Source organism: Octopus bimaculoides, chromosome 29 (genome assembly GCF_001194135.2).
Source record: "Octopus bimaculoides isolate UCB-OBI-ISO-001 chromosome 29, ASM119413v2, whole genome shotgun sequence".
Lineage (NCBI taxonomy): Eukaryota > Metazoa > Mollusca > Cephalopoda > Octopoda > Octopodidae > Octopus > Octopus bimaculoides.
Genome location: NC_069009.1, coordinates 2,216,463 through 2,228,736, shown reverse-complemented (window position 1 = coordinate 2,228,736; position 12,274 = coordinate 2,216,463). Strand labels below are relative to the sequence as shown.

The 12,274-nt window shown below is 35.6% G+C and overlaps 1 protein-coding gene across 1 annotated transcript in view; it reads left to right on the top strand.

The window, feature by feature from the left end:
• Positions 1–12,274, top strand: part of LOC106883683 (protein artichoke-like) — a 34,423-nt gene that overhangs the window by 9,696 nt on the left and 12,453 nt on the right. Inside the window, exons 9-16 of the mRNA XM_052977925.1 lie at positions 582–653; positions 2,354–2,425; positions 2,985–3,056; positions 4,095–4,166; positions 6,681–6,752; positions 8,701–8,772; positions 9,832–9,903; positions 11,863–11,934. Coding sequence (XP_052833885.1) covers positions 582–653; positions 2,354–2,425; positions 2,985–3,056; positions 4,095–4,166; positions 6,681–6,752; positions 8,701–8,772; positions 9,832–9,903; positions 11,863–11,934 — 576 coding nt within the window. The remainder of the gene's footprint in view (positions 1–581; positions 654–2,353; positions 2,426–2,984; positions 3,057–4,094; positions 4,167–6,680; positions 6,753–8,700; positions 8,773–9,831; positions 9,904–11,862; positions 11,935–12,274) is intronic.

Genomic DNA, 12,274 nt, shown 5'->3' with positions numbered 1-12,274 from the left:
ATATGTGTGTGTGTGTGTGTGTGTGTGTGTGTGTTTGTGTGTCTGTGTGTATGAATAAAGACAATGATGAACATCAACGATCAACGGCTCTCCCTTCCAATTTTACATTTCCTAGTACTACTACTACCACTACTACTACAACTTCTACTTCTTTTCTGCTTTTTTTTTCACTCGAATTTATTTTCCTTCTTTTACTTTTATCCATTTCCATATTTTTCACTTCATTTAATAATTTTACGCATTTTACTTCTGCTTTATTATCGTCTTTCTCTTTTCCGTATTCTACACATCCTTTTTTAAAAATTTTTAGCCTATTTTAGACTTTATCCCACATCACCTTTGTTACAGTCCGCACACCCGTTCCTCCCAGACCTGGTAATCATGTGCTTCCTGTTGTTTTACTTGTTTCTATTTCCTTTCCTCAGCCTTCTTCTCTTTGTTCTCCTACACCAAATCCCACCTCCAATCTCCCGTCTCTCATTTCTTTCAACCTCACGTTTCACCTGAATTCTGCTTGCTCTCATTTTCATCAAGAATCAGTCCCTCGCAAATAATATTTAACTCAATTTTCTTTCTGACAGGTATTTGAGTGGTAATAATCTCAAGGATATCAAAGCTGGAACATTCCGAAATCTTTCCGGCTTATCATCACTGTAAGCTGAATACTTCCTTTTTATATTACTTCATTGACGATATATTGTTAAATATGTTATAAGTTCCCATCTTTCATTTTAATCTCTCTCACACGCCGCTCTCTATTCTAACACTTCTTGTAGAAAGTGTGTGTTACTGACAGTGTGGTAATCGAGAGAAATCACGCATTTCAAGAATGTATAAGTATGTGTGGTGTGTTTGCGTGTGTAAAATTATGTGTGCGTTCGTCTGAAGGCGTATCTATCTCTTTGTGTACGAATGTGTGTAGGCGAGTATTTCAAAATGTGTGCGTAATTCGGACGGTGTAACATGTAGTGTTCACCTCTCGATCACCACCCGTTACTTTTTCCCTCCAACTCCTCTAACCCCTCCACTTTCGTCTACAAAAACAAAGCAATAGCTGAAAAGCAGCAGGTTATATATCTATTACTACTACTACTACTACTGCTGCTACTACTACCACTGATACTACTACTACAACTTATACTACGTAAACTACGCTGTATTTTTATTATTATTATTATTATTATTATTATTATTATTATTATTATTATTATTATTATTATTATTATTATTATTATTAGTAGTAGTAGTAGTAGTAGTAGTTGTAGTTGTAGGACTGCTGCTGTTGCTACATTTGGTGGATGAAAAATCTGTGAAGAGTTATGCTTGTTGTGATATTTCTCGTGTGGAGGGTATGAACGAGTGTAAGATTGACGGGGTGGTGGGGTTGAGTGTGTGTGTGTGTTTTTGTGTGTGTGTGTGTGTGTGTGTGTGTGTGTGTGTGTGTGTGTGTGTGTGTGTGTGTGTGTGTGTGTGTGTGTGGCTGTGCGATTACGTCTTTAGAAGATTACTAGTGTATACAAGCATCAAAGTTTTCTCTTACACGTATGCGTGAACGGTATAAGAATATATGCGAATGTCTGTCTACGATTCTCTCTGTGTCTCTTTAACTACGTCTCAGTTACAGACCAGCGTTTAGTGCCAACAAATGACTCTAACCCAGATTTCAATGACTGCATTATACGTAATAAACTATTTCCTTATCTTTTCTCCTTGAACTCTATTTCTCTTTTCGTTCTCATCCTTCATTTTCTCATCACTCTACTCTCCTGTCTTTTCCTTCTTGTTCAGCATTGTGTCCTTCATCGTTTTCATCATAAATATCTCCTCCCGCTTTTCAAATCTTTGTTCCTTCTTGTATTTTCATTTCTATCTTTTTCCTATATATATTCTTCTTCTTCTTCATTCACATCTATTTATTTACCACTTGATTTTTTTCTAGTCCTCTTCCAAAGCATACTATATCGATTCGCATAATACTTGTAAATCGTTTGCGGAACATTTTTGATAAACATAAACACTAACACCGTCAGTTCATTGTCCTTAGAACTTGAAACGTTTCTTCTTCTTCATCATTTTCTTCTTCTTCTTCTTCTTCTTCTTCTTCTTCTTCTTCTTCTTCTTCTTCTTCTTCTTCTTCTTCTTCTTCTTCTTCTTCTTCTTCTTCTTCTTCTTCTTCTTCTTCTTCTTCTTCTTCTTCTTCTTCTTCTTTCTCCTACATTGTTTAACAATATTTTACAGTTTATCAGAAAACACTTCTCATCATCTTATTTTGTAAACATTTCACTGATAATGCTATATTTTACAATAATGTTCCTCTCTAAGTATTCATATCAACTAATATTGTATTTTACAGACAATTGAATAAAAATAAAATCGACAAAATTCAAGTAGGAACCTTCGATGATCTGTCCAGTACAGGGTTGATGTAAGTTGACGAAGTCTTGTTGAAAATATTTCATTGAGAATATATTACTAAGTATTTAGTCTCTTCCCATTTTGTACCACGTGCAATCCTTGTTTCTCTTTACATTCTCAATGTCCTGAGATAGGAATTTGTGATTGTTTGAGAATACCTGTATAGCATCTTGTGTGTATACGTGAATATATACATTCATTCATACATACACACACACACACACACACACACACACACACACACACACACATATATATATATATATATATATAGATGTGGTAGATGATAAAAAAGAAGAGAAGTAAAGAAGAGCATCATCATCACCATCATCACCACGAGGACCAGCATCATCTTCAACATGCATAATATCACTATCATCCTTGTCCTCCGAAATGTCAACATACCCATCACCAACATCACAACCAACATCATGACAAACACCATCATCATCATCATCCTCAACACCATCATCATCAACGTGTACTTTCTTAAATTTTTATGCAATATATTTTATATTTTACTACGAACCTGTGTAAATTTTTTAAAACGCCTCACTTTTTTGTTACAGAAACTTGATGGATAATGATATCAATGAATTAGAAGTTGGATCTTTTCAAAATCTTCCCAGTTTACTGTTTCTGTAAGTTGCCTTAGCTTTTTGATTCTCTATTATTGTGAGGAATTTCAACCATGTTTCGTGGTGTGCTACCACAACAGCTCCTTTATAGGATCCAGTTAGCTCAAGACATCATCAGGAGGAACCACGTCCGGTTTCGGCCCCTACTCCTCTACCGTTTTGACGTGGCGGGGCCACCCCCTTTCGGAGGTGTCTTCAGCTCTGGTGTTGGGTGCATGTCTTTTTTCACTGTTTGTGACTATTCTGATTCAACTGTGGAATGTCCCTCGCTATGGTTATTTTCCGGAAGGTTCTGGCCACACGTCTTACGGTTCATCAACCCGCGTTGTTGAATTACTTTCTTCTGACATACCTTCCCTTGATGGATTAGGATCCAGTTAGCTCAAGACATCATCAGGAGGAACCACGTCCGGTTTCGGCCCCTACTCCTCTACCGTTTTGACGTGGCGGGGCCACCCCCTTTCGGAGGTGTCTTCAGCTCTGGTGTTGGGTGTATGACTTCTTTCTTCTATTCCCTGGCCTCTTCGATGCAGCATCAACGAGTGTCAGCGTCCGATAATTCTAAACATTTAATGTATTTCCGTGCTTTCTTTTGTCTCCCACTCTCCTTGACACACTATATACACTCAGTCGCTTTCCAAAGGAATATGCAATTCTTTATTAAAGTGTGGGGGTGTACGCGGGCGCGTGTGTGTGTATGTGTGACTATAAATGTCTGGGTTTATGTATGAGTTTCTGATAATTAATGTATAGGATTTTTTAGTATGTCATCATCACATCAAAAAATATGATTCCTCAACATTTTCACAATGATCAAAATTAATAACATGAGCAACATATCATCATCCTCAACACCCTCACAATAATGTCTTCCTCTCTGCCACATCATCATACCCATCACAGCCCCCATCCCACCCAACATTATGCACAACATCCGCATGAAGGTCATCATGATGGTAATCTACTTTTTATGTCTTCCATCATACAATTCTTTAGACAAATTTATTCCATAAATGTTCTTAACTCAATGTTATGTTTCAGGTTATTGAGCCGTAATGAAATTACGAAAATCAAAGCTGAAGCCTTCCGAAATCTTTCCAGTTTAATATTTCTGTAAGTTGAATCAACCTACGTATTGTTTGACGATATGAGGTGGGAGGAATTCACATTTTGAAGGAGGGCTGGTGGGAGAAATGACTTTACCAACGGAGCTTCCGTCGTTGCTGATGCGCATGACAATAGTGATGATCACGGCGCAAAATTGCGTGTTTGTGTTCGATTCTTCTATAGAATATAGGGCGGTTTCAGAATGCAATGGATAACGAGATGAACAAATACAGCCCCTTACGGAGCAGAAAAAAATCAATAGATTTCTACAAACAGGTTCTTGATGCTCTTATAATAATTTTTTATACAATATGTTCTATTATTATTATTATTATTATTATTATTATTATTATTATTATTATTATTAAAGCACATTTTTCTAAAAAGAAGAAAACTATTTAAGAGTAGCAAAATCACACTTGATACAGTAAATGAAATAAGAGAATTAGACAGACATACAGAGTATAAACGAGTTGGATGAATATTGAAAACCGAGCTCAATGCGAAAAAACAGGTTATCGGAATCAACACTTTAGCCGTCCAGTTATAAGTTACAGTTATAGTATCCTTCACTGGACTCTAAATGAACTAATCAAAATAGATAGGAAAATAAGAAAAATAATGACATGATTTAGGATGCATCACTCAAACTTTGACATAGGAACGTTATATACACAACGAATGGAAGGTGGTAGATGCCTTATACAGCTACAAATCTATTGCAAAATAACCACCATAGGGCTACAAAGATATCCGCTTCAGAAGAAAGGAAAACTAATACAAAGAACCACAAAACACTAACAAAGCTAATAAATGTTTTCAGTATTTCAGGAATCTGACAAATACAAAACAAATGTCATAGTTCCTAAAAACGATAAGAAAAATAAGGAACACAAAAGCTGTAAAACAACTGAAATCCAAACTGGAGCAGCAACAGCCATGATAACACGATGGCAAGAAAGCCCTCTCATGGCAAATACTAGATTAAACTAAACGCAAAAGAAATAGTAAAAGCAAAATCCCAACAATGGCTGAGAAACACAGGAATAAAATCAGAGGCTCAAGGATTTTCAAATTACAGCACAAGACCAAAGCTTCTCCACCAGAAAATACCAAAAACATACGAGGAAAAGAATCACAAGAAACTGTGTGAAGATGCACATGTATCAATAAAGTATATAATCTCTGGCTGACCCTCCTCTCTAAGAAGGGATATATTCACAGACACGAAAAATTTGGGCATCTATACACACTGGAAGCTATGCCAACACAATGGAATAGAAACAGGAAAAAGATAGTATATATACACGCTAGAAAAGTACACAGAAAATGAGAATGCAACCATACTATGGGATATGCCAATGCACACAGATAGAGAAATTAACGCCAATAGGTCGGATATAGTTGTCAGAGACAGTTGTCAAATCGATATATCAATACCAGCAGATGAGAAAGTTTCTTTAAAAGAAATGGAGAATATGAAGACATGGAAATAGATGTTACCCAAAGATGGTGTCTAAAAACTGAAAAAATTCCTATTATAGTAGGCGCATGATGATAAATACATCATGAAAAAAATACGAGGACATACAAACATATATATCATACATAAAATAGCGCTACGAGGCATTTCAAACATCCTACTTAAAACACTTTCATTAAAGTAAAAATATGAGCACATACCCAAAGTACACAGAGCTGCGCTCGAGAGTGCAGTGAAAGCATGTGATGAAAACAAGACTATTGTATAACAAGAACTACAAGAACAACAACAACAACAACAATAATAATAATAATAACAATAATAATAATAATAATAGTTTTATAGATAATATTAGGATTGCTATGACTCCTCTGGAAGGAATATGTAAATAAAGAAGAGTGCCATAATTAACTTTGCTGAACGATATTTCGATACCTCGTTATTCAGGGACCTTTTGAACGGGATGGGCTACTTGACTTGAAGAAAATTCTAACTGAGCCCCACCTTCGAGGTCATGCACTGTTTATCTTGATATGAGATCACCATGTCACGCACATATGGTTGTGATGCATGTGCCTGGTGTACCCTTATCAGACAGGTAGTCATGATGGGTATATTGGGCTTCGTATATTTTATCCCAGTGTCACTTTGATGGCATGCACCGCTCTCTCAGTCAATAATAATAAGGCTTTTGGTGGATGGATGGAGAAAGAGGGAACCTCATCGCCAACAGAAAACATCACTACCAACATCATAATCAATATCATATTCATCATCACATCAAAAACTACGAATCATCATCATTTTCACAATGATCGGAAATAATAACATCAGCATTATTTCATCATCATCAACACTTCCACAAAAGTTTCTTCTCCTCTGCCACATCATCATACTAATCACTGCCACCCAACATTATATACAACATCCTCATGAAGGTAATCAAGATGGTAATCTACTTTTCATCTCTTCCATCATCCAATTCTTTAGACACAAATTTGTTCAATAAATGATCTTAACTCAATGTTATGTTCCAGAACTTTGAACGAGAATAAAATTACGAAAATCGAAGCAGCAACCTTCCGAAATCTTCCCCGTTTAGCACTGCTGTAAGTTGAATCAACCTACGTTTATATCTTTCTAAATCTGTAATGTCTTTCTATAGACGCAATATATAGTTTGTCACCTACAACTTTTTCTCCGTCTTTTCCTGTCTGTAGTTCTAGTTCTTCTCCTTCTTCTGCTACTTCTCCCTCTTGTTCTTATTTTCCTACTCGTTCTCCTTCTCCGCTTCCTTCACCCATCCCCCTCCTCCTCCTCCTCATCATCATCATCATCATCATCCATCTTCTTTTCCTTCTTCTTCTTCTTCTTCTTCTTCTTCTTCTTCTTCTTCTTCTTCTTCTTCTTCTTCTTCTTCTTCTTCTTCTCCTATTTCATCCTCCTCCTCTAATATTTTTCTACATCTATTTCCATGCTTGCAGACCAATCTCATTTTATCCCCTGTTATTTATTCTTCTGCTCATTGTTTTCCCTCTTCTACTTCCTCCTCCTATTCCTCCTTCTCCTACTCCTTTTTCTTCTTTTTCTTCATAAGCCAGTCCTTCATGTTTTCCCTCTTCATTTCCTGTTGATATAGTTGTTGTTTTCCTGAACATTTTACTTCCTCTTTGTTATATACTTCTCCTTCTTCGACATCTTCTTTCAGCTTCCTCTTCTTCTTCTTCTTCAGATTCTTCCTTTTCTTCTTTCTTCAACCTTTTCTCCTTCTGCACTAACTTTTTTTTCATGTTCCTCGCCCCCTTCATTTTCTCCACAAGCTAAAGAAAGTCTTCAAGCACTTAAAGTGTTACTACTTGTTTGGTGGTATATGAGTTTTCTGGTCCACTTTGAACAAACGATAACAAAGGATATCTATTGCGAGCAGCTTGAGCGGCGTCAGTCAGCTCTAAAATAAAAGCGACCATCTTTCTTATCAAGATGAATGATGTTCTTCGATCAGGATAATGCCCGGCAACATACGCGAGGATGACATTCCGAACGCTTGACCATCTGCATGTGAGGCGACGCCCCACACACCATGTTTGCCGGAGATTTCCACATCTGATTATCAGTAATTGTGCATTTTCAAAATCATTTCGATGGAAAAAAATGAAAAAATATGAATTTCTTAGGAGAGTATATTTTAGATTAAAAAAGAACTTTGTTTATCTTAATTATGATAATGAAATAAATATGAAAAAACGCATTATCTATGGGGTGACTCCATACATATTCTTCTCAAATTAATTATTTTTTTTCCAGAACTTTGTATAACAATGCTATCAAGAAAACTGAAGTAGGAATTGTCCAGAAATTTTCTGGTTTGACAGAATTCTAATTTAGAGCATTCGTCATAGTATTTCATTGTAGTCACATTTATAATATTTAATTACCATTCCATTAAATAGCAGTCTTTCTCCTTGTCATTCTCTGCATTCGCACTCCCCCAACGGAGCTGTATGTGATTGTTTCTGAATGCCCGTCAATGTGAGTGTATGTGACTGTTTGTGAGTCCTTATGTGTGTGTGTAAGTACAGACGACTGTGTGACTGTTCAGGCAGCATATTTTATGCATGTGTATACATATGTTTATGTTTTGTGTATGGGTGGTTCTATAGTAGCTTAACTTGTTTCCATGTGTGTATGACATTTACTGCGTTTAGCTCTGGATCAACGTTGAATGCCACACATCAATCTTCTAATTCTATTTTTAAAGCAAATTTACTCATATGTAAATATCTCTCAACTTTAAACTGTTAATCATTTACTTTGTTTATTTCTCTGAAAATATTTCCAGCTACATAACTTCTTCACCATCAAAATCATCATTGCCATAGCTTTCCTCATCAGCGTAATTTATATAAACACCACCACTACTATCACCATCATCGTCAATATCATCATGATCATCATCACATTCATCATCATCATCATTGTGATCTACCCCGTCATCATCAGCGTCGCTTTCCTAAATTTGTTGGCATATTTTAGGCATTATATTTTTTTTTGTTACAGATATTTGTATAAAAATGCTATCAATGAATTAGAAGTTGGATCTTTTCAAAATCTTCCCAGGTTAACGACTCTGTAAGTTGCATTAGTTTTTGACTCTCTTTTATTCATGATATAATTCTTAACATTTAATGTCTTTCTATGCTTTCTTTTTAACTCAATCTCCTTGACGCACTACATATACTCAGTCGCTTTCCCCAGGAATATACAATTCTTTGTGAATGTCTGAAAAGGTGTGTGTGAGTGTGTGTGTGCATGTGTGTGAGTGTGTGTGAATATCATTGTCTTTGTTTTTGCGTGAGATTCTGAAATTAATTCATATAATTTTACGTATATTAAGGCATATAATTTTGTCAGTCTGTTCTTTTCATTATGAATGAACATACACGAGTGTACAACTTGATTTGTTTGTCTATAATTTATCTTGTATATTATTTATTGTTTACTTCTTGATCAACGCTGATTACCTTTCATGGCTCCCCATTCTAAATATATTTTGTGAATTACATTATTCATGTTTAAATTTACCTTAATTCCTAAGGTAAATTTCGATGTTATTATAACATCCTTGTTGATTAGCAAGAAAGTCAACATCGTACGTGTAGAATTCCACCCACTACATAGAAATGATCAAGGATACATCCATTGAATCCAACCACATGGTGAGTCTAGATGTGATAAGTCTGTTCGCCAAAGTCCCAACTGGTGAAGCACTATTGGTGATTCAAGAAAAACTAGTGACAGACACCCATCTAAAAGAACGCTAGTATACCAAGAAGAAACGTGATGGAAATGTTGACCTTCTATATAGAAACTGTTTAGTTCAGTATGAACACTGACATATATCGACAAAAATGGGGTTTAGCTACGGGAACACCATTATCACCGATAATAGCCAATATATACATGGAGTACTTTGAGAATTTGGCTTTAGGATCAACACCGCAATGTTGATAGTATCTTTATACTCTGGCCCCACTAGTAAGATGTCCAAATGCTGTTAGATCATGTGAACTCAATAAAGCCATCCATAGAGTTCACAAGGAAAAAATACACTTTTCATCTCTTCCATCATTCAATTCTTTAGTCACAATTTTCTTCTATAAATTTTCTTAACTCATTGTTATGTTCCAGGCATTTGTTCAATAATGAAATCAAAGAAATCAAGGCGGAAACCTTCTATAATCTTTCCAGTTTAACAACTCTGTAAGTTGAATCAACCTACGTTTATACTATTTCTTTGGCGATATATTTGTAAACCTGTAATATCTTTGTATAGATGCAATTTATATTTAGTGAATGAATGTGAATTTGGAGGCCTTTCTGAGATGTGAGATATATGGGAGCGTGATACTTGAGGGGAAACATTTAGTGCATGCATGTGTATGTCTATCTGTATGGATGAACGGTTGTGAGTGTATGTATGTATATTACATAAGGTGTTTAAATGTAGATCGAAGCTAAATAACATCGTTGAATGACCCTTGTAGATGTATATTTTGCACCAGATGAACCGTATCGTTATTTCTTAAAATAAACTTTAGCGGTTCTTGTTTTTCTCCCTTTATTTTTCTTTCATTGTTCCTCTTCTTCTCATTGGTCTTCTTCTCCTCCTATTTATCCTTCTCTTTCTCCCTCAATTTCTTTCCCTTCATAAGCCTGTCCTTCATGTTTTCCCTCTTCTTTCACTTTTTTCTTTTAGTTCTTTTCTTCCTTCGTTTTCCTTTTTCATCTCCTTCGTCTTCTTGTACATCGTATTCTTCATCAATTATTCTGCTTCTTCATTTTCTACTTTTCCACTTTTCTCCTTGATGTTTTTGTTGCATTCTTCTTCTTCTTTTTCTTCTTCTTCTTCTTCTTCTTCTTCTTCTTCTTCTTCTTCTTCTTCTTCTTCTTCTTCTTCTTCTTCTTCTTCTTCTCCTCACTCTTCCTCTTCTTTTTCTTCTTCTTCTTTTTCTTCTTCTCCTCCTCCCCCTCTTCCTCCTTGTTCTTCTTCAACTTTTCTTTCGTACTTTTGCTCTTTATCTTCTTTGGTTCTCCTCTTCTTTTTCTTTTCATCATCTTCTACTTGTTTCTCTGTCTTTTTTCCCTCTTTTTTATTTTCCTTCCTTTAATTTCTTCCTTTTCCTTATTTTCCTTTCTTTCACCTGCATTATTTTTGCTACATCATCATCGTCATCTCATTCTTCATAGTCTACTCATCCTTCTTGATTCTGACCATAATCTAGATCTCATCCCATTTCATCCAGTTGTAGTTTTCACATTCCTGTTCCTCCCAAAACCTGTTAAACTCGTAGCTGTTGTTCTTGTTGTTCTTCTATACCTTCTCCTCTTGCTGCTCCCTTCTGCTTGTGCATAAATCCCTCCCCATCACCTTCTTTCCTTGTGCTCCGCATACTCCTCCCCCTCCTTTACACGCTTCTTCCAAAACTTAATCTTCTTCCAGTCTTCTCAAATTAATTTCCCATCATGTTTTTCCTGCTTCCTCTGATACTCTTTTCTTTCGACATTCTCATCGTATCCACCATCACTATCCTCAATATTGCCATTATCACAATCAACAATATTGCCATTATCTTCTCCATCTTGAACACCCTTAATTTTATCGTCATCAATATATGCTTTGTCATCGTCAACAGAAAGAGCACCAGCCTCACAGCTGTCACTAAATTGATCAGCATCATTAACATCATTACCATACATGTGCTCATCATCAACGTAATCACAAACCTTATCTCCACCATCAGCAATAGTTGTCACCAAAGTCATCATCATCATCATCACCATACATGTCCCCTTCATCATCCTCATCAACATACATGTGCACATCATAATCGTTATCATAATCTTTCTTACCATCATCAGCAACACCATTTTCTTCATCAACACTACCACCGTCCTCTTGTCATCAATCTCTACTTCATGTTCATCCATACCACCACCACCTCGGAACTCAAACCTCTTCCTCCTCTTCTTTAATATTATCATCACCTTCATACTCATCTACCTATCTTTTCCTACACGAAGCTGTTGATTAGCTATACTATTTTACTTTTTAAAATAAAACGCTTCTATACATTTTCTAATCATCTAATATTTTATTTTATAGACATTTCAGTCATAATATTTTACAATAAATCTCATTTCCAAAATTTTATGTTATAGTCGTTTGGATGAAAATAAAATCGAGAAAATTCAAGCAGGATCCTTCAAAGGTCTGATCAGCTTAAGATCTCTGTAAGTTGTATTAATATTGTTGATAATATTTCATTGAAATTACTAAATATTTAAAACCTTCCCATTCTCATTCGCGTCGCGTCCTTCTCTATGCTTACATTCTCAATCCTTTTTGATTGAAATGTGTGTGTGTGTGTGTGAGTTTCTGTATATATGTGTGCGTGCGAGTGTGTGTGAATATAAACATGTATCGGCATGTATAGCATTCTTTTCTTCCTGCTTCTGCTTCTTGATGCTCTACTTAATCTCTACGTGTATATCTATCTATCTATCTATCTATCTATCTATCTATCTATCTATCTATCTATCTATCTATCTATCTATCTATCTATCTATCTAT